This window comes from Varanus komodoensis, unplaced genomic scaffold (assembly GCF_004798865.1).
Source record: "Varanus komodoensis strain SLA01 unplaced genomic scaffold, ASM479886v1 scaffold13_3, whole genome shotgun sequence".
Classification (NCBI taxonomy): domain Eukaryota; kingdom Metazoa; phylum Chordata; class Lepidosauria; order Squamata; family Varanidae; genus Varanus; species Varanus komodoensis.
Window position 1 is genome coordinate 7,765,855 of NW_025335409.1, and position 24,611 is coordinate 7,790,465.

The 24,611-nt window shown below is 42.4% G+C and overlaps 1 protein-coding gene across 5 annotated transcripts in view; it reads right to left on the reverse strand.

The window, feature by feature from the left end:
• Positions 1-370: 370 nt before the first annotated feature.
• MCM10 (minichromosome maintenance 10 replication initiation factor) overlaps positions 371-24,611 on the reverse strand; it is a 41,703-nt gene continuing 17,462 nt past the window's right edge. For all 5 annotated transcript variants that reach the window (XM_044423401.1, XM_044423400.1, XM_044423402.1 and 2 more), the window contains 12 exons: positions 22,654-22,770; positions 21,027-21,226; positions 19,987-20,087; positions 18,409-18,519; positions 18,208-18,325; positions 16,753-16,981; positions 12,722-12,860; positions 11,504-11,622; positions 8,297-8,410; positions 5,268-5,413; positions 2,920-2,962; positions 371-1,756 (listed from right to left, as the gene is read on the reverse strand). In XM_044423401.1, the coding sequence (XP_044279336.1) occupies positions 1,673-1,756; positions 2,920-2,962; positions 5,268-5,413; positions 8,297-8,410; positions 11,504-11,622; positions 12,722-12,860; positions 16,753-16,981; positions 18,208-18,325; positions 18,409-18,519; positions 19,987-20,087; positions 21,027-21,226; positions 22,654-22,770 (1,521 nt within the window). In that variant the 3' untranslated portion in view covers positions 371-1,672. The remainder of the gene's footprint in view (positions 1,757-2,919; positions 2,963-5,267; positions 5,414-8,296; positions 8,411-11,503; positions 11,623-12,721; positions 12,861-16,752; positions 16,982-18,207; positions 18,326-18,408; positions 18,520-19,986; positions 20,088-21,026; positions 21,227-22,653; positions 22,771-24,611) is intronic.

Sequence of the window (24,611 nt, forward strand, 5' to 3'; positions counted from 1 at the left end):
GGCTAAAATATCTTGAGAACCACAAATTGCCCATGGTGGTTCTGTTTCCTTTTCCCAGTCCTTTTCCTATTATTCTTTTAAAGTATAAAAGTATAAAAATACTTTGAAAGTATTTTTATGTTGACATTAAAGGTGGAACCCTCTTTTATCCCTTTACTTTTGCTAGAGCCAGGTCTGTCCCAACTCCAATTTCCTAAGTTGAAGTTTTTAAGTTCTTGAACAATTAAAACTTCAGAAGAACAATGATGGGCTGGAGTTTAAAAGAAGAAATTCTGAACCAGCAGTTGGTTACGGTACTTGGGAAGAATAAGTCATCTTGCCATCTTCACAACTTCCAATACAACTGGAAAGAGTGGGGAATAATAGCACCTTGCCTTCGAGTGAAATTTATTAGCATTTGTTTTAACAGCATATGCTGGCCTCCTTAGGCCCATAGTAACATTTACTACACAGCAAATACAGCAGCTTTCATATCAGACTGGTAAACATTTTAATCACAGCACCATAGTTAGATATTTACATTCCTCAAGACATTCTAGTAACCACAAGCCTAGTTGTATGGTCAACTGATTAGCTAAAAAATCAGTTTTGGTACATATGGTACATGTGGGAAAACTGAAAGGTAATAATTGGTGAAATATCCATGAGTATGAACTTTACAGATGCACAGTTCAAGTTACTGATCCAATTTTTGACATAAGGTAAGGCCAAAGAGCCAACTTAGAGCGTTGTTCAGAACATTTACTTTATGAACTTTTCATTCTATTTCACACAACTTTGGCCAATTTTGAGATCCCAATGATTTTGCTGAATTTAATAAAAATGTAATTTCCAATGAAACAAATCTTTGGAGAGAAATACACTTTTTCCTAACATTTTGCAAAAAAAACCCCAATGCTTTAATTCCTTATCTAAAATACTATGTACCTTCTAAACTACCAATAAAAGTAACCAGGCATGACACAAACGTTAAAGATTTTTTTAAGAGGGGGTTTTTTTTAATAAAGACAACAGAAAATATTTTGCTTTACTAAAATAAAAAATACTTATTTTCTGTCTAATAGAAGGATTAAAAACTCAAGACAGTGTTAATCTAGATCAAGATTTGGTAAAATACATTGCATAGCCAGCACATTAGCAAAGTGAGGTACAACAGTCACATATTTGGCTGCTGGTGTTGGAAAACAAAAATGATCTTGAATGGAAATCTGAAAAGTATCGTATTTCAGGTATTGCAAAGCCTTGCTCTCTAGATTTGGTACCTTGATAAATATTTCTCATAGCACTCCTGAGGTAGTTTCAGATGCTACAGCCAAATACTTGTTGGCTACAGTCACGTGTACAGGAACTGTCAGGAGAAGACTGTCATTACATGGCAGTTCCAAGGAATTATCTTCAAAATTCTTGGTAAATATACCATTTACAGCGAAAGAAAATTGGCTCCTCTTCAAAATTCATAAGGTTTGCATATTGAACATTTCAAATCAAAGAAAGAAGGCTCAAAGCAGAGGGTTATTCTGTATTTCCGGAGGAAGGGTGGTTAGATGATAAAGGTTAATTCTTTTATTTTTTGATAAAGACAAGACTTGTTCTCCATTTTGAAAGGTAGAGCTTTACCAGACACAAGATGAATTAAAAAGGCAATGCAGAGAAGAGAAATCATTTTCTACAATTATTTCATGCTGTTGAGGAATTTGGCTTGTTCTTCCCCTCTGGGTAAAAGAGTCTCTGCACCAATCTTGGGACCTTTCTTTTCCTAGAACAGAGATGTTTACAATGAAGCCTTGCTTTGATTATTGGAAGAAAGACTATTAGGAAACCATGCATGGGACACTCAGCCATCACAGTTGATTTAAGCAACTTTGGGCATAATCACCAGGAGGTTTACCTGTGCAAGCCCATTCATTTCAACGAGGCACAGAGGAGGGCCTCCTATTTGATTGCACTTATAAACTAACAAAGACAATGTACAGTAAATAACTAGGAAATGATGATTAAAAAGCAGTTTTAAAAGCCCCTCTTCCCCCCAAAAAGGAAGTGGCTTTATTTGAAATAAGAAAACCTCAACCTAGTAGTTCCCTCCACCCTACTATCTAAATTCAGCTGCATGAGGGCAAACCAGCTTGTATGTACGTACATACACACATGCACGCATGCACACACAGCTGCAGAGTGCTTCTTTCCCCCTCCCTCAGAGACAGACCTCATTGAGTCAGTCATGCTGAGTCTACAGAAGTTAAGCAAAGTGTGTTCTAGTCCCAGCTGGACCAATGGCCATTACAAGATTATAACATCTGCGAGATTATAACCCATCATATGCTATTAAATGCCTTGGAATTCAAGACAATTTTAACCTGATGCTGAAAAGATGACAAAGTTGGTGGCAGGTGGGCCATTCCACAATTGAGGAGGTGCACCACTGAAAAGCCCTCTCTTTTGGGGCTTCCCTTGGAGGTGGCAGTTGGAGGAAGCCCCAGATGCTGATTGCAGGGTCTGGGCAGACTGAGGTCAGGATAGGTGTCGTGTCAGGTACTATGGTCCCAAACCAAGTAATGTATTTTCTTCTAAATACTCCCCATACCTCAAATACTCCCAATACCTCCCAAATTGCTACTTTGGTGTAAAATGTTCAATATACAGGTCAGAACCTCAGGGGCAAAGTGGGATATAAATTAAACAAACAGCAGCAGTTTCTCATTCATATGCTGACTATGGAATTGTCATTTGGTCAACAAATCAGTTCATCTCTCAACATTTTGCGCCTTTGAGTTTCAGTCTTCAATTGTCAATCATCTCTAAGGCATAAACTCCAGATAATGTCATCTGGATTTTCTGAAAGCAGAAATTCATCTTTGGTGCTAATGGCACCTGCCAAAGCAGGACAATTCAACTGATAAATACCTTTGGATTTCCTCTTACCTTGAGCATTCCATCACGCTCCCATTTAAAGAGTCCACAATGGCTGGAAGAGGGAGACAAAAAAATTAGGATTATTTTGGTTTCTGTTGGTAGTTATTCTGCAACAGTTTATTTTGAAGAAAAATCCCTCGATCCTACTCCTACTCAATGAAATATACAATGTATCACAGAAGTGACTACACCCCTCACATTTTGTAAATATTTTATTATAACTTTTCATGTGACAACCCTGAAGAAATGACACTTTGCTACAATGTAAAGTAGTGAGTATACAGCTTGTATAACAGTGTAAATTTGCTGTCCCCTCAAAATAACGCAACACACAGCCATTAATGTCTAAACTGCTGGCAACAAAAGTGAATACACCCCTAGAAACTCTCCAAATTGGGCATTATTAGCCATTTTCCCTCCCCGGTGTCATGTGACTCGTTAGTGTTACAAGGTCTCAGGTGTGAATGGGGAGCAGGTGTGTTAAATTTGGTGTTATCACTCATTCTCTCATACTGGTCACTGGAAGTTCAACATGGCATCTCATGGCAAAGAACTCTCTGAGGATCTGAAAAAAAGAATTGTTGCTCTACATAAAGATGGCCTAGGCTATAGGAAGATTGCCAAGACCCTGAAACTGAGCTGCAGCACAGTGGCCAAGACCATACAGCGGTTTAACAGGACAGGTTCCACTCAGAACAGGCCTTGCCATGGTCGACCAAAGAAGTTGAGTACACGTGCTCAGAGTCATATCCAGAGGTTGGCTTTGGGAAATAGACGTATGAGTGCTGCCAGCATTGCTGCAGAGGTGGAAAGGGTGGTGGGTCAGCCTGTCAGTGCTCAGACCATATGCCACACGCTGCATCAAATTGGTCTGCAGGGCTGTCGTCCCAAAAGGAAGCCTCTTCTAAAGATGATGCACAAGAAAGCCTGAAAACAGTTTGCTGAAGACAAGCAGACTAAGGACATGGATTAGTGGAACTATGTCCTGTGGTCTGATGAGACCAAGATAAACTTATTTAGTGCAGATGGTGTCAAGCGTGTGTGGTGACAACCAGGTGAGGAGTACAAAGACAAGTGTGTCTTGCCTACACTAAAGCATGGTGGTGGGAGTGTCATGGTCTGGGGCTGCATGAGTGCTGCCGGCACTGGGGAGCTACAGTTCATTGAGGGAACCATGAATGCCAACATGTACTGTGACATACTGAAGCAGAGCATGATCCCCTCCCTTCGGAGACTGGGCTGCAGGGCAGTATTCCAACATGATAACGAACCCAAACACACCTCCTAGACGAACACTGCCTTGCTAAAGAAGCTGAGGGTAAAGGTGATGGACTGGCCAAGCATGTCTCCAGACCTCAACTCTATCGAGCATCTGTGGGGCATCCTGAAATGGAAGGTGGAGGAGCGCAAGGTCTCTAACATCCACCAGCTCCATGATGTCATCATGGAGGAGTGAAGGAGGACTCCAGTGGCAACCTGTGAAGCTCTGGTGAACTCCATGCCCAAGAGGGTTAAGGCAGTGCTGGAAAATAATGGTGGCCACACAAAATATTGACACTTTGGGCCCAATTTGGACAGTTTCACTTAGGGGTGTACTCACTTTTGTTGCCAGTGGTTTAGACATTAATGGCTGTGTGTTATTTTGAGGGAACAGCAAATTTACACTGTTATACAAGCTGTATAACTTTACATTGTAGCAAAGTGTCATTTCTTCAGGGTTGTCACATGAAAAGATACAAAAAAATATTTACAAAATGTGGGGAGTGTATTCACTTCTGTGATATACTGTACATCCTTGACACTTAAATCCAATTCTGCTCCAACTAGTCAACAATGAGCAGTGATGCTGGAGTGAGGGAGCACTGGTCTAGTCACCTTGTAACCCCCTCTTTCTTTACACCAGCTCCCTCCTCAACATTTTGGGCACCACACAGTATCACCCACCCTGCTGAACATGAAGGGCAGCTTCCCACAAGATGTCCTCTAATGCAGGTTCAACCAATGTGCTGTTCTAAATCTGGGAATGAGTCACCTTGCTTATACTTATACATGTCACAAATTCATTCATTCGCTCATTCATTTGCAGTACCTACAACAAAACAATCAGACTTTCAGGAATCAGGGCAAAAACTGACTCCTGCTGAGATGGGACAAAGGCAAAGTTGCTCCCCAGTCAGCAAGGAAGCAGCCTGTGCATTGGCCCAAGGCTAGCATGCAAAGGTCTGGCCAAAGCCTTTTTTGATGGAAAGGTGGCGCCAACTACAACATATAAATGTAGTAAGTTTCAGGGAATGCGCAAATCTCAGTTTGACTGAACCCTCCTCTCCCTGCCCACGCACATACCCCATTTTTCCTACCTGCAATGTTTTTTCGGAAGCTTGTCAAGCGATATAGCTCTGTTCCCACATGGACACTTGAAAAATCGCTTTATGCCATCATGCCAGTGATAGTCGTGCTTTTGCTCCGCACATGAATCCAGTAGTTTGAAATAAGTGTACTTACACTTTAGCATAAGCAGAGAGGGAAAAGAAACAGAAGGGGTTCACTCTTTCATCACCACATTTTGCCCTTTTAGTGTAACATGGGAGAACATGCAACAGACTTCTGCATCGAGGCTGAGCAGAATAAGTTCATGAATTTTAATGGTTGAAACTCATGCAATGCTTCAATACAAATGGGCATTCAGTATGACATATCAGAATCACAAGCTCCCGGTATAGCAAAGACAAACTGTGGCATAAATTAATAGGTAGCATGCTGGATCTGACTGGGAAGATCAGGCCATGGAACACCTTGCTGTCCCTCAACCTAGTCTGCCTCATGGGGGCTCCTGCAATGGTAAAATGGAATAAGCCCCTGGATAGGCTGACCTGAGTTACTTGATGGAAAGGTAAGCTTCAAGTTGAAACTGATTTGTTCCCAATGTATTCCATAGGACTTCAATAAGGAATTTTAGCCAATTCTATAATTGGGCTCTGGCTGTGAATATTTTGGGTTTTTTTGGAAGACAAGCTGGCACACATGTAGGGTTACAAACCAAGGTATGTACTCATGTTTCATAAATTAAAATATTTCTAATCCACCTTCTGTCAAAAGTTTTCAGGCCAGTATACGATCAACAGAAGCGATTTGACTTAAAATCAAAATATAGTAAAACCCAACAATGAGTGTAAAAACAGTAATGGCAAGACATACCAAAGTACGGTCACTAAGACCCCAGAGCTTCAATGAACAGCCAGGTCTTGACTCCGCACCAAAGTGAAGCCAGTTTTTCCACTCACAGGGCCTCTGAGGGAGGGGCATTCTGTAAGGGGGGCAGCACAGCCAAACTGCATCCCCTCTCTGCATAATGAAACATCCCCAAGATCCCCACCAGCATTCTTGATGTAAGAATGTGTATACAGGAGGAGGCACTCCCTCCAATACCTCGACCACAAGCCATTCAGGGAAGGAATCAGAACTTCTTGCAGCCCAAGATCCAAATTCCATTTCAGCAAAGCTTTGGGGAGCTGCAGTCCAGTGGTGAGTGGGTCTGAAGGCAAAAGCATTAAGAGAAAAGCCATGGCCATCTAGAGAACTCCAGAAGGCCATGCTAGGACCCCTGGAGGACTGGATTTGGTCCCTGGGTCTAAGTTGCTGCACCTGATTGTCAATACTCGCAACTTGAACACAGAATAGCTGCATACTGACCGTGACTACCCTTTCTTTAACACTGGTGCCCCATGGTTTCTGTATGATTTTCTCATCAGCAATCGAGTTGCCACATTCAGCAAGAATATTTCCCCTCCCACAAGAGGAATGCATTGCCAGGTCCATAGCCAAGGCACTACCTGTTTCTGCATGCACTCAGCCTTCAAGTGCTACTATTTTTCAAACATGACAGAACTTTTCAAAAGGCAACTTGGCTAGCTTCAAAACTCAGGGCGTGTCATCATATGCCTCAGAGGGAAGTTACTTGTTCTTTTTGCTTGGGAAGCCGAGTTCGGTCTCTAGCATTCATCAAGCATCACAGCTGAATCATTTTGAAGCTTTATTTGTTTTTGCCACAATCCTTCAGAAGTGCAGTGGTACCTGTAACTCTGGGTGAGCAACTTTGGACCTGGTGATCAAATTGGTCCCTCTGGGGGTTCCCCAGAAGGCTAAGCCGCCTTCCCTAGGCCTTTGCTTTCCCAGCTTTTGTGCTGTGCCCCTGCCACCACACTGTAATAGGTTGAAGCGGAAAGGTTTTTTCTGATTCAACCCTATGGGAGGGGGGCATAAATGTGACCTGTCCAGATAGGTCACACTGTTCTCGTATCAAATATATGTTCTACGGCTGAAAAGAAGGTGTTTTTCTGATACTTGGACACTAGAGAGGATACAAACAATCCTGGAACAGTTCAGGATTTGAAAGCATGGCTGAGATGGTTCATCTCCAGAACCCATCCATCTGAACAAATGAAATCCCATTTGTGCCAAGAATCCCACAGGTGCTACGCCAACCAAGGTGACTGGCATCGCGCTCAGGGCTGCTTTCCTAGTTGCTTTCCTCCTTGGTTTGACTGACAGCAGCCTCACCATTGAGACTGGAAATGGCTTTGGGCTGAAAGGTAGAATACAAGGCCCCGGGACAAAAGGAGTGCTATGACTTCATCTCTCTAGGCTCCTCTTTTTTATGACTCGCTGGATGGACTGTGTCCTTTGGATTGTTTTCTATTAGCGTGGGAATGATGGCTTTCCAAAACGATCCCCACCTACAAGAAGCGAATGATGGTCAAGTTTATTTTTGTTTCGATGCAGTCCTGCAGTGTTTCAGCCAGAACCCACGGTACACCACATGGACAAAGTTGCCAACTGGAAGAGGCCACAGAACCTTCTGCCATGAATCCAGCAGCTCTAGCTAGATTATTTAGGGCTTCCTGGAGGTTTCTGGATCCAGTGAGGGCTTCTGAGAGCAGGGAATGTGCCCATGAGACCGTCACCCATGTTATGAGTCTAAGCAGGGAATAGGACCTCTTGCATGTTATGAAGGAAGCCACCTGTCTGGCAAGGTCCCTGACCTAGGATTGGTAGGAAAAACTAAAACATGCTTTTACTTCTAGTACTTTAGCTCCACCCGCTTTGCCTTTGGGCCTGCCCACCACTGGAATGCACTCTCCCCGTCTCCCAACAAGTGTTTCTTCAAAATGGAATTCAGCCCCGGGGCTCAAAGAATTTCAGCACCCCTGCTTTAACTCTTGCTATGCATATCTGGTATCTAGATAAGAGTGCCATATGGATTCTGTGTGTTCTGTGTAAAAATGGTCCAGAATTGACTGGTACAAGCTGCTGAAGATCAAAGCAAGCTGTCATCTCAGCACTATTCAAGCCACACGACAGGCAAGACTCAAGCAGCTGCTTCACTCACTGTTTTACAAGTCGCAACACGACATTTCAGTTCTCGGATACTCCTCATCTTCTCTTCCATTTGCTCCTTTTTCACTAAGGGATCAAAATAGCGTTCCTGCAACTCAGCCTCAAACTGGAAGAGAGAAAAATGACATTTTAATCTAGGAGTGCAAACAGCTGAGACACAGCAGCATGATTTGTGTTAAATGTGGATTTAACAGAATACAGAACTTTGTTTTTTGTTTAACTGCTCATCTCTGAAATAGGGAGAAACATTCAGAAGCTATAAGCAATTCATCTCAAATGATTCCTTGTCAAAAAAGATGACAAGTGTAATACAATATCCATGCATACTGTGGTATTTTTAAAAAATGATTTTAAGCTCAGTGTTCACACAAGCCTATAATAGCCCCTTGCTAAAATCTGCTTAACAACAGAAAAATAACAACAACAAACAACGATTGCAGTACAACTTGTGATCCTCATGGGAATGCTGGTGTTATCTGACATGATCAGGAAATTATCTATGCCAGGGCTGGCCAACTGGAGGCTCACGAGCTGCATGTGGCCCTTTGAGTTTATTTTGTGGCTCGCAGAGGGGACGAAAAAGCCTGATACAACTTCTAATCTGAGCAGCCCAAATGACACATGAAAAGAGCCAAAAAAAAGTCTGACTCAACTTCTTTTCTGAGCAGCCGGACCAGCCTGCTGGGATAACCAATTGTGGTACTTCAGTCATGTGACTTCAACAGAGCTAATTTGTACAGTCTTGACAATATATTAGCCTGAATTTCAATGACTCACAGCCAAGATAGAGACTCACAACACCTCTGCTAGCAGTAACTAGTCTGGTAATTGTAGCAATGTCATAATAAATAATAACAATAGATATTTGTTCATATCTTGCCGCTCTCAAATGTTTACTGAATGTGACTTTTCCCTTGAGCTAGTCTGCCCATGCCTGATCTACACTATGCCCCTTTCTTAGGGATGAACCCAGAAGCACAACTGCAACAGGAATCAAGAATCCTTGCCATAAAAGTAAAGATCAGCTGTTATGTTGGAATTCACATGAATTTATTGCAGCCCAGAAAGAAGTTGCAGAGGCAGGCTTGAGTAAAAGTTCAGGGTTTTTGTTGTCTTGTTTCTAATATTCTAATGCTAATGCTCATGGCTGCAGAGAAACTACCAAACTCACACCAACTTTTTGAAAACTGCAGGTGGCTTTGAACAAGACAGAAGCAATGTAGCCAAGCTGATTTGCAGTAACATCTGCATCAGAGGTGGCATCCTGAGTGGACCTTGAGTAGGAAAGCTGTACAAGCAATATGCAAACCTAGGACCATGTAATTGTCACACTGAAGATGCCTTTTGGACTACAGCTAAGCACTGCCCCAGAAACTTACAGATGCAAGTGGGAGCAGCTTCCGTACCCTCCAAAGTGTCCTAGACAGTGCTGCTCCTTGAACCTTTAATTCTTAATGCTATCCCCATACCTGCCCAAGTAGCTTCTCTATCCCCTGCTCCTTTGGCTCCAGTCCGTTTCCTGTGTTTCCTTAAGTATCAGGAAACGCCGGAAACAAGTGTGTTTGCACTTGTAGCATCATGCAGTCTGCACATTTGCTTGCAACTGATCCCACTGTGCCTCCAGATTTGTGATTCTCTGGCAGAGTTAGGGTTGCTTGGTTTTGCTTGTTTTGGACCAACAGTCTAGCTTCCTAATGCAATTGCTCCTTGAGTCTTGGAGTCTACAGGAAGGTTCTGATGATGCTGACCCAAGCGTTGTATGGAGGGGACATGCACGCACTAACACTCACTCCAGTATGGTGCACTATCCCAGCCTTTCCCACCTTCCTGCATCCACACAGGAATGACATATAGGATTTGGGACTATGGAACTGATGTGCAGTCCTGGAACTGATGGTGCAGTTTTGGCTTGCATGCACAGATGGCAGAGGCAGGACAACATGGGACTCCCCATGGTATTATCTGAACAACCCTCTGGCTTTGAATCACTACTCAGGCATGGCTCAATTGCACAGAATATTCACTAACTAATCAAGTTCTTAATAAGCATGTGTAAAAAAGGTAGAAAGCTATCTGGGCAACTTTGTGGATTTAGATAGCTGGGTCAATGACATTTTAAAAGAAAAGCTTTTGATTGTCAGAATCCAACGTATCAGGACTATAGCTACAGGTGTTTTCAAAATGTGCAAGGCCAATCAATCCAGTCAGTGTTGACTCAAAATAAGAGAAGAGTGCCATCTATTGAACCAGCAGAAAGATCATACAAAGTTCAATTGTCTGAGATGAAAAGCATATATTTGGAATATTAAAATTATTCAAACTTGCTTTTTGTTCTAAAAAGGACGCCTATTTCACCCTAAACATCAGCAATCAAGGTGAATGTCTGATAACTGAGATAAAATTTCACAATTATTTTGCAAACTAACAAAAACCTCCTTTTGGCCCTAGTTAGTAAAACATTTTTTTTCTGCAGCTGGGCTCTTCTTGGGACAGTTTTTTCAACAGTCCACTTGAAAAGCTGGGAAGGTGCTGGCCAGCTTGGATTCTACCTCTGCGTTTCAATATCAAGTCTTGCTGCCACTGATGTTATTTCAACTCCTCCCACCAGCATCATTCCCTGCTTCTGACAGGTGGGGAGCCAGGAGCTAGCAAAGAGCCAGATGTCTCTTTCCTGCATTAGAAAATGGAAATCCTACTTTTCTAAGAGTGTGGAAATGTCTCTATTTCCCACTCCTAGAAAATGCATCATATGCACATCACATCATATGCACCTACAAAGGCCTTCCCCAAACCGGTGCCCTCCAGGGGTGTTGGACTGCAACTTTATGGAAGTTACGGGCATAGCTGGGTGCCAGATGCCCAGAAACAAGAGATAAAAAAAAAAAAAAAGATTTAAGTGTCTCCAAGGAAAGTAATCTCTATTGCAACAGTTAAGCAGGCAACCTGAATGTCATTTGGTCCACTCCTCCTTCACCTGCATCCCAGTATTTGTAAAGACAATTCTAACTAGCCATTCTAATTATACTGCAAAATGTAGTTGCAGTCCAATTGCACTGCAAAGCTTGCACTTTCTAATCAGTTAGTTTAAAAAGAGCTAAAGATTTGTAATGTCTCCATTTCTTGCTATCAAAAATTCAAGTTCCAGTATTTTCAGCCATCTTGAATAACTCGAGTCCTCCTATGGGTAGCTGATACTTACTTCTTTAAGGATACCTGTATGTTTGGATCTTGCACTCAAGATCTCTTGAAATTCATCAGACTCCAAATATGCAAGCTGTTGGCGCCGCTTCTTTTCTGCAGGTTCAGCAGCTTCAGTGTCTACAGAAACGAAGAGAAACGCAGACATTCTTAGCCATCAACTCCAACGTATAGTCTGCAACAGCAGGGGAAAGTTAATGCATTTCATTAAACCTGAGCTCTTCTACCTTCTTACTTGTCATTTGCTTGGTCATTAGCCTGGTCATTTCTGGAGATAAGGATTTACCTAGAGTAGACTGACCTTTGGTCTGATCTGATGGTCTAACTGATGGTCTAACTCAGACTCAACAATATGCAGAGACACCATTATACAGCCTACCAAAGCTGTTCACTTCTCAAAGACTTGGTCCATTAGTAGTGATTTTTCTTTTTAATTTTCCTGCAACTTAACAGTAGCTCCTAGGGCAAATTCCCAGCATTTCCCAATCTATAGCCAAGAACTGAGAAAAGAGGAAAAGGGAATAAGAGACCAGTCAGCCAAAGCCAGCGTTTAGAAATGGGTTTGCAAAAAATCCTTCATTAAGAAGAAAGAATCCAAAATGAGAATGCATGTGCACACACAGCTACATTAGAGCCATGAAGCTTACCTTAAAGAAAGTGTTTGTTTGTTTGTTTGGGATTCTTGTATGCCGCCCCATTCGCATAAGCCTTGGGGCGGCTTCCAACAAATAAATAACAATACAAATATATAAAAACTGGAAACATCAAGGCAATAAATTAAAACCCATAAATAAATTAACAATTAATTAAAATAACGTTTAAATAAAAAGGTCTTGGCCTGGCGCCGAAAAACAAATAACGCTAAAGAAAGTGTTATGACAGAAGCGAGCTCGGCTTGGCTTAAAAGGCAACAAAGCATGGCAAGAGTGATATGATGACAATGCTGAAGGCAAGGCCGCTATTCCAGTTTTGCTCTCACGTCTGCTCATATAGAAACCAGTGTGAAAATTCCCATGGATTTCAACAGAGCAGGCATATAGTCTAGGCCCCCCTCATCTCACAAGAGGCCTGGGTGGGACACAATGCTTTGTCTGCGTCATTTTGTGCCTGCTGCTTCAGGCAGAGACTTGAAGCCAGAAATCTTCAGCTTGGCAGCAGTTCTGATATGACATACTTGAGGCAGCTTTACAAAGAGAACCAAGCCTTGCACTTTCCATACCTTCTGAAACAGGGATATTTTTCTCAACTCTTTCAGCAATCTCCAATACATCAAGATCAGATCGTTTCCGTTTGATAGTGTTTGGGTCCTCTTTGGAAAGGATCCGGCCTTTTGCACGCAATTTACTTATAGCTGCCATCTGAAAATGGAAGCAAAAAGGCAAAACATGAAGAAAAGGCATTAGACAGGCTGCCAAGGACTCTGATTAAGACTAATATGAAAACCAGCAAAGTTTACTGGAGCTGAAGACAAAAGTCTTTTGCCTCTCTTTTCCTAAACTATGTTTTATACATGCGTCACCATGCAGATCAGACTTTAAGAAATAACACAAGTGATCCTACCTGGGAAACTGATTCAATGGTAAGAGTGCTTCTAAAGAGCATAAAGATAATCACTGACAGTAAAGGATACCTGTGCTCAAAATACTCCTGCCATTTGCATTTTCACCAGTCCAGATCTACATGATGCCTGATGCACAAACTTGGGAGTTTTCAAAAGCCAAACCCCTAAAATGTACTTTAGGATTCCCACTGTCAACTAAAGGAGACTCATCCAAATCATTTGTTGTGAGTTAGACCCATACACAGAAGTCAACCTTGTCTGATGAGCAAAAGGTACTATGAGAGTTCAGAGTGAAGTGCTGGGCAGTGAATTAATTATTGCAATTATTATTGCATCTTTCCCCTTCTTCCTCCCTCTTCTTCATTTTCTTCATAATCCTCATCAAAGAGGAAGGCCTCAGCCAAAAGACAGAGCAACATGGATGCACCAAGAGAGCCCATTAAGGTACAATGGAACCCTATTTCCCCTACTTTTTATGTGGCATGTAGAATAAAGTTAACAGTCTCTTCTCAAAATTGTGTTTGAGAATTTATACTGCCACCTTTTTGCCCACAATGGCAGAAGAAATTTTTTAAACAGCTAAGATACTAATGATTTCCTCTTTTATTGGGCTAGCTGCAATTTGTTGCAAGTTCCTTTTAAAAAACCCAATTTTTTTTAACAAGTAATGAGCATCAATAGGATTCACCATAAGCCCACACAGTTGTTGACGTCTCCTTTGTGCCTCTCTGCTGCAGGTATAGATTGTTGAAGAAGGGAAAACAGTGGCAGTCCTTTTGATTTCCCCATTATGCCATGCTTGCAGTATTGTGGGGGGAATCAAAATGGCCATTTTTATGGCTACCTAGTTTGCCAGCATCTGCCGGGAAAATTCCCTCTAAGGAAGGTTTCTACTGAGTCACCAAAGCAGATAAGCTATTTAAAAAAAGGTATACCGGAGCATTGCAAAGTAAGGAAATGCTTAAAAAAATGCTACTGTTGATCCATGCATGCACCAATATAGGCGTGCTTGTGTGTGTCTTCCTGCTTGCACAGTTCTATATATTGCAAGTGATTTTACTTTGGGTTTGAGTTTTGTTTTGCTTCCCCCTTTCCCCAAAAATCTTAAAATGAATTCCATTTTATCTTCTGGGAAAATTCCTGGCTGGGAAGTTTAGTTGATATGTTCTGAGCAAGAAGAGACCCAAAAGCAGGCTAGGATATTTTAAGGTAAGTACAGTGGTACCTTGGCTCATGAACGCCTTGGGTCATGAACAAAAAATTCATGAAAATTTTGACTTGGGTCACGAACTCCACTTTGAGTGGCGACTAAGATCGCAGCCATCCCACCCACACCGGGCCAAGTGGGGAGATGGCCACAATCGCAGTCGCATTCGTGCAGGGAACACATGCGTGATCACGGCTGTGCTGTGCCACGCCTGTCTTTCCTGCAGGAGCACACCCGTGATCACGCACGTCTTCCCTGCACAAACACAACTGCAATCCTGGCCATCTCCCCACTTGGGGGTGGTGGGGAGCTGGCTGCGATCTTGCTGGTTGGGGGAGGGGAGATGGCCGAGATTCCGCCTGTCTTTCCTGCAGGAGCGCACCTATGCCAGGGTTTCTTTGAGAAGAACCACCCCAGCATAACTGGAACGAACAGAGCGTTGAATCTGATGAACAATAACGTGGTCTCTCATTTCTGGAGGGTTATGCAGTGCAGGGAAAAAAAATGACATCAAACGGATTTTTCGCCAAAATTTACCCTGTGGCTAAGAGACAGAGAGAGGAAACCCCTGAAAGAGATCTCCCCAATGTCCTTATGGAGGGGAACTCCCTCAAAACAATAATCTCCCCCACACCTAGGTTAGTGTTCTCCACTGTACTGCACAGTACTTTGTTGTTCTTTGTCACTTTGTTTCAGATTTTTCTGATAAAAAAAAATAGTTACATAACGGATTGACCTTATTTACATTGAACCTTATGGGGAAATTTCCCTTCTGGGGAAATTTGACTTGGGTCACAACCAATTTGGGTTACAACCAGAGTCGTGGAAAGGATTATGTTCGTGAGCCAAGGAACCACTGTAATTGCTGGTATATATATCTCCGGGTATATATCTGATGGGACGCACACATTCACCAAGGTCTGAACTTCCTGTCTGCCTACTTCAACATATTGCAAGAGACTTCAGTTCTGATTTCAGTTGTTTCATGCTTTCCTTTTCCTGAAATTATCCTTAAATGATACCTTAGTTTTTTAAAAAATGTGTTCTTAATTATTAGCCACAGAGATTTTTAGTCTCATGCTGTAATAGGAGGAGGGGTCCATGGATTAGCATGGACTCTGTCACATGCCTTTTCAAAAGTTCTATTTCAGAAGTTATTTCAAAGGCTCTGGGAGGCAATACAGGCCCAAGGCATCCTTCCCATAAGGATTTCAGTCTGTAAGACCAAGGAAAGAGTAGATACATGCAGAGAACATTTTAAGCAAGCACCATTTCTGACATTGTGAGACCTGTCTGTTAAGGCATCAGCCTTGCTTTACAGTTCCCTGACTCTGGGAAGTCTGAACCAGTACAAGCTAGCCTTAACTCTAGCCTTGAAACAGCAGATTTTTCAATCATGGAGTTACACCCAATGTGAAAATATTATAAGCAGATGGATATACACATAATATAGTTTAGGTTCCTTTTATGTCTGACAGGAGGGAACTTTGGCAACTGCACCCTGAAACATGTGTATCATTCTAGAGGGAATCGCATAACTGGAGACCAAGGAAGGCTGGTATACAGCATCTATACTTCTATTTTTAAGGATGTTTAGGGAAATTCCTAAGCCTGTTTATGTATGTAGGTTGGAATTTAGGGAAATCAGGTTTGAAGGAAAAATTAATGAGATTTGATTTAGCTGGGAAAGTCTTCCTTACCTACTAGGAATGGCAAACGACCCTATTTAAGAACCTTTAATAAAAGGTCCAGGTCCAGAAAACCAAGATTTGATCTTACTTGCATGTTCTGGTTTATAAACAGAAATTAAACCATGGTTTCCTAATTCAGGTGTAGTGGTAAACTGTGATTTAAAAAAACAGCATGGAAGCACCACAGCCAGACATGAAAGTAAAGCAGAGTGGATAGCAATCCAAAAGCTCATTCTTGGTCTTACATACTGTGATATATTAACCTGTGATTTTTGCATCTGAATTGTCCCCATAACTAATAAAATAATATATTACAGCAAACTGGTAAAACAATGTTTTAAAAATCAGACAAAGTAGAAGTTATGCACATTGAAATTAGTGTAATTTATACAACTTGCAGAATTCAGAGACCATAAATTTATTTGTATCATTTATGTTACTATCCTATTACTTAACTTTAAGATATCCAAAACTGGGAAAACCGCTATTAAAACTGCATGCATAGATCAGCTTTGCCCAACCTGACGCCTACAGAAGTTTTGAACTACACCTCCCATTAGCTCCAGCTGCTAGCAGTTGACAACCATAATATCTGGAGAGAACCAGATTTGTGAAGGTACTTAGATGGTCAAAGCCAACAGGAAAAATTATCAATTATAAAAAAATAAATAAATTCTGGGATCATGCCTTTTAGTTTGAGAAACTTCCGTAGTCCTTCATGTTAAATCCTTCACACACTGATAAACATACTAGCTGAATAGGATCACACTAAGAGTTTAAGGAACTGTTACCTTTTTAGCTTCTGCCAAGCCATTCAGTTTGGGGGCTGGAGTAGGCAAATTGTCAAAGAAGAGGACATCATCTCCTTCAGAGAAGCCTGCTGCAAGTCTAGGAGTTTGGGGACTTGACAGCTTTGCAGCCTTAGGAAACTCAGCTCCTGGAACTGGAGACTGAAATGCAGACAGTCCTGAGGAAAGTGGTGTTAATGCTGCATTTTCTCTAGTTGTACTTTCTAGAAACCTTCAATAAAAAGAAAAAAATAATGAATTGGTGGAGCAGTAGAAAGTTTAAAATTACAGAAATGCCTGTTCTCTGCTATAGCAGCAGCCTTCAAACTGTGTTCAGATAGACTTGGGGTCTGCCAGAAGTTTATTAGGGTTCTACAATGTGAACATTGCTAATGGTAGACAGGTTTCCTAGAAAGAAAGACTGGCTACCATGACCTTGCCATGTGCTGCTACAGAAGAGCGCCTATTGCACTATAGGTTACACTTTCAAGACATGCAGGGGTGAGGCACGATCTGAGCATATGTTCTAGCACAGGGATGAGCAGACCTCAGTCTTGCCAAATCCGTTTTGTTTCTTACCAGAACACTGAGATCTATCAACCAGAGGCATCAGTGGATGAAGTCAGTTGTATTCTGCTTACGCTTGGTATATGTGAAGGACAAAAATTTAGACAAACCTAAATAGTATTGATAACACTAACAGAATGGGCTATTGGAAGTATGGTAGTCTGAATGCTGACTTTATTGGCGGTCATGCCCCCATGTTAAAAACATTCAAGGTAACAATTAGGAGACTTAAGGGAAATTATACGATTCAATCCATCATTAAATCTAAGGATCCTTCTTTCTGGTTATCTGAGATACTCTGTACTTGGAAGAAACTGATGGTGCCCAGTACAATGTCACTGATAAAAAACATGGAGATTGCTTAGAGAGGAAAAAATGTCAGACCCACAAAAGTGGGAAATCCATAAGAATTCTGAACTGTTGGGCTTTATCAAGAGAAGCAACCATTTTAGAAGTAAATGGGAATTATTTCATCTGGAAGCAGAAGTGGGGACAGAAGGAACCCTGATTGGACTTCTTTTCCATGACGATAAATTTATCTCATCTCCAGATTAGGCTGAGGAAAGACTTCTTTCTGAAACACTGGAGGGCCACTGTCAGTCAGTTTATACAATAATTCACTAAATGGACCAATGGTCTGACCTGGTAAAAGGCAGTCCCAGATGACGACAACCACCACCACCTTCATTTCTACTTTTGTTTGCTTTCTGGAGTTTATTTCGTTCATATGCCAATAGTAATTTTCTTTCACATTATACATTCTAAATCTGGATATCTCATATTTATTGGTTTTGTAATAACTTTACATATAACAATAATGTAAGAAGCCTGGACATTTGAAGAGTGTTCCCTACCCAGAGATCAGAAAAACAAAAATCCAAATGATGTTACCTCCTTTGTAACTCTTCAGATTTTCTTTTCCTGACTTCCAGCATCTTCTGCTTTTGTTGCTTCAGCAGTGCTGAAGCCGAGATGGACTGGAAAGCTGGAGTCTGCTTTTCAGCAGATGCTGGGAAAAGAAAGATGAAGTTCCAGATGAAGCAGTTCTGGTCAGTGAGAGTCTGATGTATCTCATTTTCTTTTCAGACATACCTGATGAGCTGGCTTTAGCTAAGTGCTTATTTAGGTTTCTTGCTCCAAAAGAGGGCATTGATAACAATTCTTTGAATTCTTCTGAGCATGTCAAAGGTTCCTTTAGTAGACCTGAAACAAAATATACCATGCAAAAGATTCAAAGACTCACAATATTTTATACATATTTTTCTCTCCTCCCTCCCCTCCCCAAAAAATGCAAAGCAAATTTATGACTGCGAACCTGTGTTTAAAATGAGTCAGGCAATGCATGCTAAAATCTCACAGGCAGCTAAATAAAGTCTACAAGTACTATGAAACAGTGATAGTTTAAGTCATCCATGCTGAGTAAGTTAGTTTGTATTACTGGCAGCACAACAACATCCAAGCACAATATAAAAACAGTGCTCAATGAGGAGTGGTTTAACTATGATTTGAAAATTGGGAGCCTGTCTCTACAGCATACACCCTTTCTGCTTTAGCCCATCTCAGGAATGTGTTCATTCTTTTTCTGTCTCCACAATATTTCCCTTCTCCCTTTGCCAGCAGTAACCATGATTCACTGTTGCCATTGCAACAGTAATGCTTAATATCAGTTATTGTTCCTTCATAAGAGGCAATTGCGATCATAAGATGGGCTTGCAATCTTTCTAAAAGACTGCAGAATCAGCTTTATTAACAGACGCTCAGGTAGCTTTCACCAGCAGAAGTGCTTACTTCCCAAACAAAGACCACCCTGCCATACAATCACAGTGCCAGGATGGGGGAGCCTGCCCTTTCAAGACCCCACACCCCCTCTAGGGCAGCAATACCCAGCCCATGTCTTACTTCCCCGACATGCTCTTAGTATATATGCTCTCTTTCTCTCTCTCCCATTCTGGTGCTCTTTCCTCCCCCTCCCCATCCCCTCACCAGGCAGTACCAGCCTTTTCTCTCTTCAACCTTCTGAAGGCCTTGGGCACGGTGCATAGCAAAGCTGCGATCAGGCCCAGCAAGTTTATTTCTCCAGCATGCCCCTGACCCTATGTGGCCATCCAGAGGAATCAAAATGCCAATCACACTGTGGTTCCTCCCACAGCATGGCTGACCTGTGCTCAAAGCTGAACGCAAAAAAGACACAAAGAGCCCAAGAGTGATGGGAGGAGCAGCCTGGCAGGAAGTAGTCAGAGACTGAGTGCCAGGGTGAGTGGGAAGCCTGCATCTGGGGACCCTCTGAACTGAATGAGCCCCTGGCCTCAGCAGGGCCCCAAGTGTAATGCTCACTCGGCTCTTCAAGCCCTTTAACCAACCAAGACCTATTTGCTAATTTAAGAAAGCCAGTGTGGTGTGATGGTGAAAGTGTTGGACTGGGTACCCAAGCAATCTGGGTTCTAGTTCCCACTTGGCAATGAAGCTCACTGGGTGACTGTAGGCCAAGCATAAACTCTCAGCCCAACCTACCTCACAGGGTTGTTGTGAGGATAAGATTGAGAGGAGGAGAAGAATTGTGTAAGCTGCCTTGCACTCCTTGAAAGGAAAAAGGTAGGATATCAATAACACACAAAAGCTGTAACCTAGACACATTATGGCAAGGGAACATCTAAGAAGCCAGAAAATTACCTAGTTTTCGCTTTGTTTCCAGGAGGACGGCATCAGCTCCTCTCACAACCAAATTGGACAGCGTGGTCTGGATTTTCTTCTTAGGAGCAGCAGCTGCTGCACTGGAAAAGGGATGCAGAGTACTGCTTAGCAACTTGAAAATAGGCAGCCAAGCTCAGCCAGACTTATCCTTTATAATTGGTTCTCATTCTCTGCAGGGATCCTGGGCTATACAGTGCAACAGAGGGCCTTAGGTGTCTCTTTCCCGGTATAAGCAACTCTCCTTAACTCTCCTCCAATATAAGTTGGCTGAAGAGAGGGGAAAGCACCACTAACATAAATAAGCACAGAAAGGGGTGGCAAGGGAATACTCCCCGAGTCTGATTACAGAAGGGCAGCTAAAGTGACAAACAGCAACAAATCTGTATTAAACAATCGTGGGTAAGCATCTGAGCACCCAGAGCTCCTTCACTTTCCTCAAACCTCCCATAAACTCACCCCTTCTACAAAATTCGCACTTAATCCACCTCCACAGCAGTCTTCATCCCAAATGGCAATGAAATCTGTGCCTGGGTCACTGCGGTTGACCTCATGCGCTGCATGCTGCCCTTACATGCGTTCCCATTGCTCTACCGACTGCTAAGGTTTAATCATGGTGCCAGGAGAGAAATCAGTCTTTCTACAGCAGTCTTCCCCCAGCTGGTGCCCTGTGCATATGTTGGACTGCAACTCCCAGACAGGGTGCTGCGTTGGGTAAGGCACATTTGCTCCATTTGAATTTGCTCTGTTAAAGCAGAACATGATCATCTGACTGAGTGCAATATGCCCATTAAAAGTGACTGCATAGCTGTACTTTTAAACTAAGGGCAGGTCACTTGCAGCCCTCAGGATATTTTGCCCACAACTCCAAGCATCCCTCATCATTGGTTATGCTGGTAGGAGGTAGCCCAAAGCATCTAGAGGGCACACTACCCATTTTAAGTGGATTTAACTTAGCCCTGGTAGAAATCATCTGAAAGAAAACCCCCAGGAAAGGACATGGAATATGTAATTTCTCTTACGCAGAAGCTGCATAAGCAGCTGAAGAAACCCCTCCATAGTAAAACCCATCCTGACAAAGCCTTTCTTTCAAGCTGAGGTTCTTCTTTGCTGTTCTTTTTGGAGCCCGGGTATTTGAGAAGGTTGACTGCAGATCTGCCCGTTTAGAACTCAGCTTTTGGTACTGTGATTGTACATGATACTGACAATATTCACATTCATGCTGGAAGAAGAAAGGGGAAAAATGGGGGAGGTTCATAGCCACGAAAGGCATATACTGAACAAAGCATAATGAAATATGAGTAATGAGATACTCTTTGTTTTGCAGCCAGCATTGGAATTGTGCAGAAATCATAGATTACAAGCAAGCACCGGCATTATTACAAACACAGTGCACCCGTCATCTTAAAATATTACGGTGACAACAGGCAGCCTGGTGCTCTCCAGAATTTAGGGCTTCAGCTCCCCTCATCCCTGCACACTGGATATGCCGAGGCTTACAGGAGTGGTAGTCCAAAACATCTCCTGTACTAAGAATTAACTCCCTTTGTAGCAGCTTTTTCAGCCATTGGAACCTATCAATGAAAAAAGAGCGGACCTACAAACTATTAGAACTACCTGCTTCACTCCCAGTCACTTCCAGCAGTCCCATTCAATGAGTCACCGAAGGAACAAAGCATGCAGAGATGGAGGGAACAGTCTACAATTTCCAGCACCAGTGAAGAGACAGACTTGAATACAGGAATGTGTAAGCAAGCATGGCAGGTGGACCAGCAAATTTCGCAGATATGGGAAATACGGACAGCATGTGTAAGTGTATGGGAAAGGAGGTATTAATTTCATTTCTATACCACTCTGCAGCTGGAGCTTTCTGGACAGTTTACAACAATCCATAAAAATAGTCAATAAAAGTACAATAAAAACTTCATATAATCAGAAAAAAATAAAAGTTTAAAACAATTGGAACAGACAATAGCAAAGAATGACTCTAGCCCAGCAAAACAGTTGAGATGGGTAATCTTCCTGAAGCCCCTAGGTGGCCAAGTAAATCTTTAAAGGTCTCAGAGAAAAAGGCCATCTTAACCTGGCACCAGAAAGATGGCACCAGCTGGACCACAGTGGGGATGTTGCTCCCTAGATGAGGGCCACTGCATAGAAAGCCCTCCCCTTGTTGCCACCCTCAATGTTTTTCTGTGCTTTTGTGCACAGCAGAAGTGATTGGGAGCAATGGAAGTATGGATGAAGGGATCTGAGCAGTAAAAACATAGCAGTACTTGGATAAGCAAAGACTGTGTGTGACTTTTGCCCATTGGTGGAGTGAGTATTTTGGCCTGAATTGGACACAGATGCTAAATCTTCACATGGATACAGGCCACAGCCCAGCAGGAGAGCACCTGCTCTGCATGCGGAAGGTCCTTGGTTCAATTCCCAGCATCTCCAGGTAGGGCAGAGAAAGGGTCCCATCTGAAACCCTGGAGAGCTGCTGCCAGTCAGTGTCAACCATACTGGGGTAGATGGACCAGTGGCCTGTCTTAATATAAGGCAACTTGTTATATGTTGCTGTTGCAAGACTAAAACATCTACTCAACAGCCAAATGAGCTCCAACCAGCCCCCAGAAATCAATGTAGTGGCAGCTGAGACATACGTACCAGATTAACCAACTGTGTACACAGTCCTCCATTTTTCTTCTTGGCTTTGCAGGTTCCCAAGTCCATGGCCTCACCCAAAAGTAAGATCTTTTGGGGATGATCAACAGACAGGCACACCTGAGAAGAAACAGTGCAATGGGCTTTAGTATAAAAGAGCTGAAGAGGTGTCTCTCGAGGTCTCCTCAAGTGCTGTTACCTAGTGAATGTTTATACCATAGGGCTTTGGGTTTTTTTGGTTTCCTCAGGGGTCCACAGATTTAGTCTGGATTGTTTTCAGTATGGTGCTTTGTGTTCATATTTCCGGCTTCACTGAGATAAAGCTGTGGAGGAAAGGATGTGGTCCAATGGGGCAAAGCTCAAGGAACTGGGTTCCAGGTTGGATTCAGGAAGTACTTCCTGACAGTTAAGGTCCCTAGGATGTGGAATGGGCTTCCAGGAGAGGTGGGGGGGCCCCATCAGTGAGGGTGTTCAAGGAAAGATTGGACAACCATATGTTGGTATTACATGAGCAGAGCTGACTGGAGCCAGGGGCAGGGGTGTCAGACTGGATGGCCCAGGAGACCCCTTCTGACTTGCTATGTTTCAAAAGCAAGCAGATCTCTTTTGTGCTTGCTGCTAGTTTCTTTCCTCTTTTTTAACACCAGAAAGAAATGGTGGGTAGTGTGTGCACAACTGTCACAATCCCGCCCTCTCCAGCTCATGACACTGACGCAGACACTAGTCCCATGGTGCCAGGACAAGATGCAGACTGGTGGCATTTTGAAAGAGAAAAGGTCTGTAACTCAAATGGAGCATATATCAAAGCCGTACAATGTAACTGGCCAGAATTACATTTAGAGTCAACAAAGACAACCTGATGAGTGTAGTTTTAGATGCCTGTATTTTCTTTTAATGGGATTTACAGCCATCAAAACAAATATTCTTCAACACTGAACAACTTCTTTGTATAACGATGTACTTGGATATGATGGGATGTAGTACCAATAACAATGATGCCAGGTTATGAGGACAAACACAATTTTAATTCTTCATCATCTAAGCCTTTTTGCAAACAGCACTCCACTGCACTGAAACTATGTAAGGATTAAAGCAAGTGCTCAGACTAACTTTGCATTATGTTGAAAGCTGAAAGTCACTTCAAATCATTAAAGTATTCTTCAGAAATCTGGGGTGGGAAGAAATCCCACACACCAGAATGTGGCCTTCCACACATGGGTTTGTGCAAGAAGTAGCCAACCTGGTACCCTCCAGAAACCTTGCACTACAAAGACCACCGGCTCCAACCAGCATGGTCAATAGTCAGATTATTTAGATTATGGGAGTTGTGGCCCAAAACATCTGGAAGGCACCAGTTTGCCTACTCTTGGTCTATGCTATTGGCCTCCCATTAGTAGACCCTAAGATCTTGAGTCAAGCCTTTCTCGTTTCCAAAAGACCTCTTGTCTGACAGGATCCTCGGCAATGAGGCTGGGTCAGATCAAAGGAAGGACAAAGGAATAAGAGCTAATAAGGGGAAGGAAAAAGGAGCATAGAAGTGGTCCTCTACAGTTTCAGTTAGAATATTGGTCAAAGTGATGGAGACAAATGATGGTTACTTTTCCAAGGTTCCCCATCTCAAATGTTTTAGTCCTGTTCAAATCTGTAGCATTACCATTATTCTCTGTGTCTGGTTTTATTCCAATTTAGATGTTATTTTCATGTTATGTTTTAGGGTTATTAATGTAACTTGAAAGCATTAACAGACATTTGCTTGGGGTGGTATGTAAATATTGAAAACATTTATTTACCCTTTAAGACTTTTTACAAACCTCCGCTGCAGCCAATTTCACCAGCAGCTGCCACAGTTTTGTTTCTGCCACAAAATCTGAGCTTTAAGCCAGCCAGTAAGGGCAGAGCTGCCCAGTTTACCTGTGCTCTATTCTAGCCTTCCTCAGCACTCCAGATGTTTTGAACTCCCA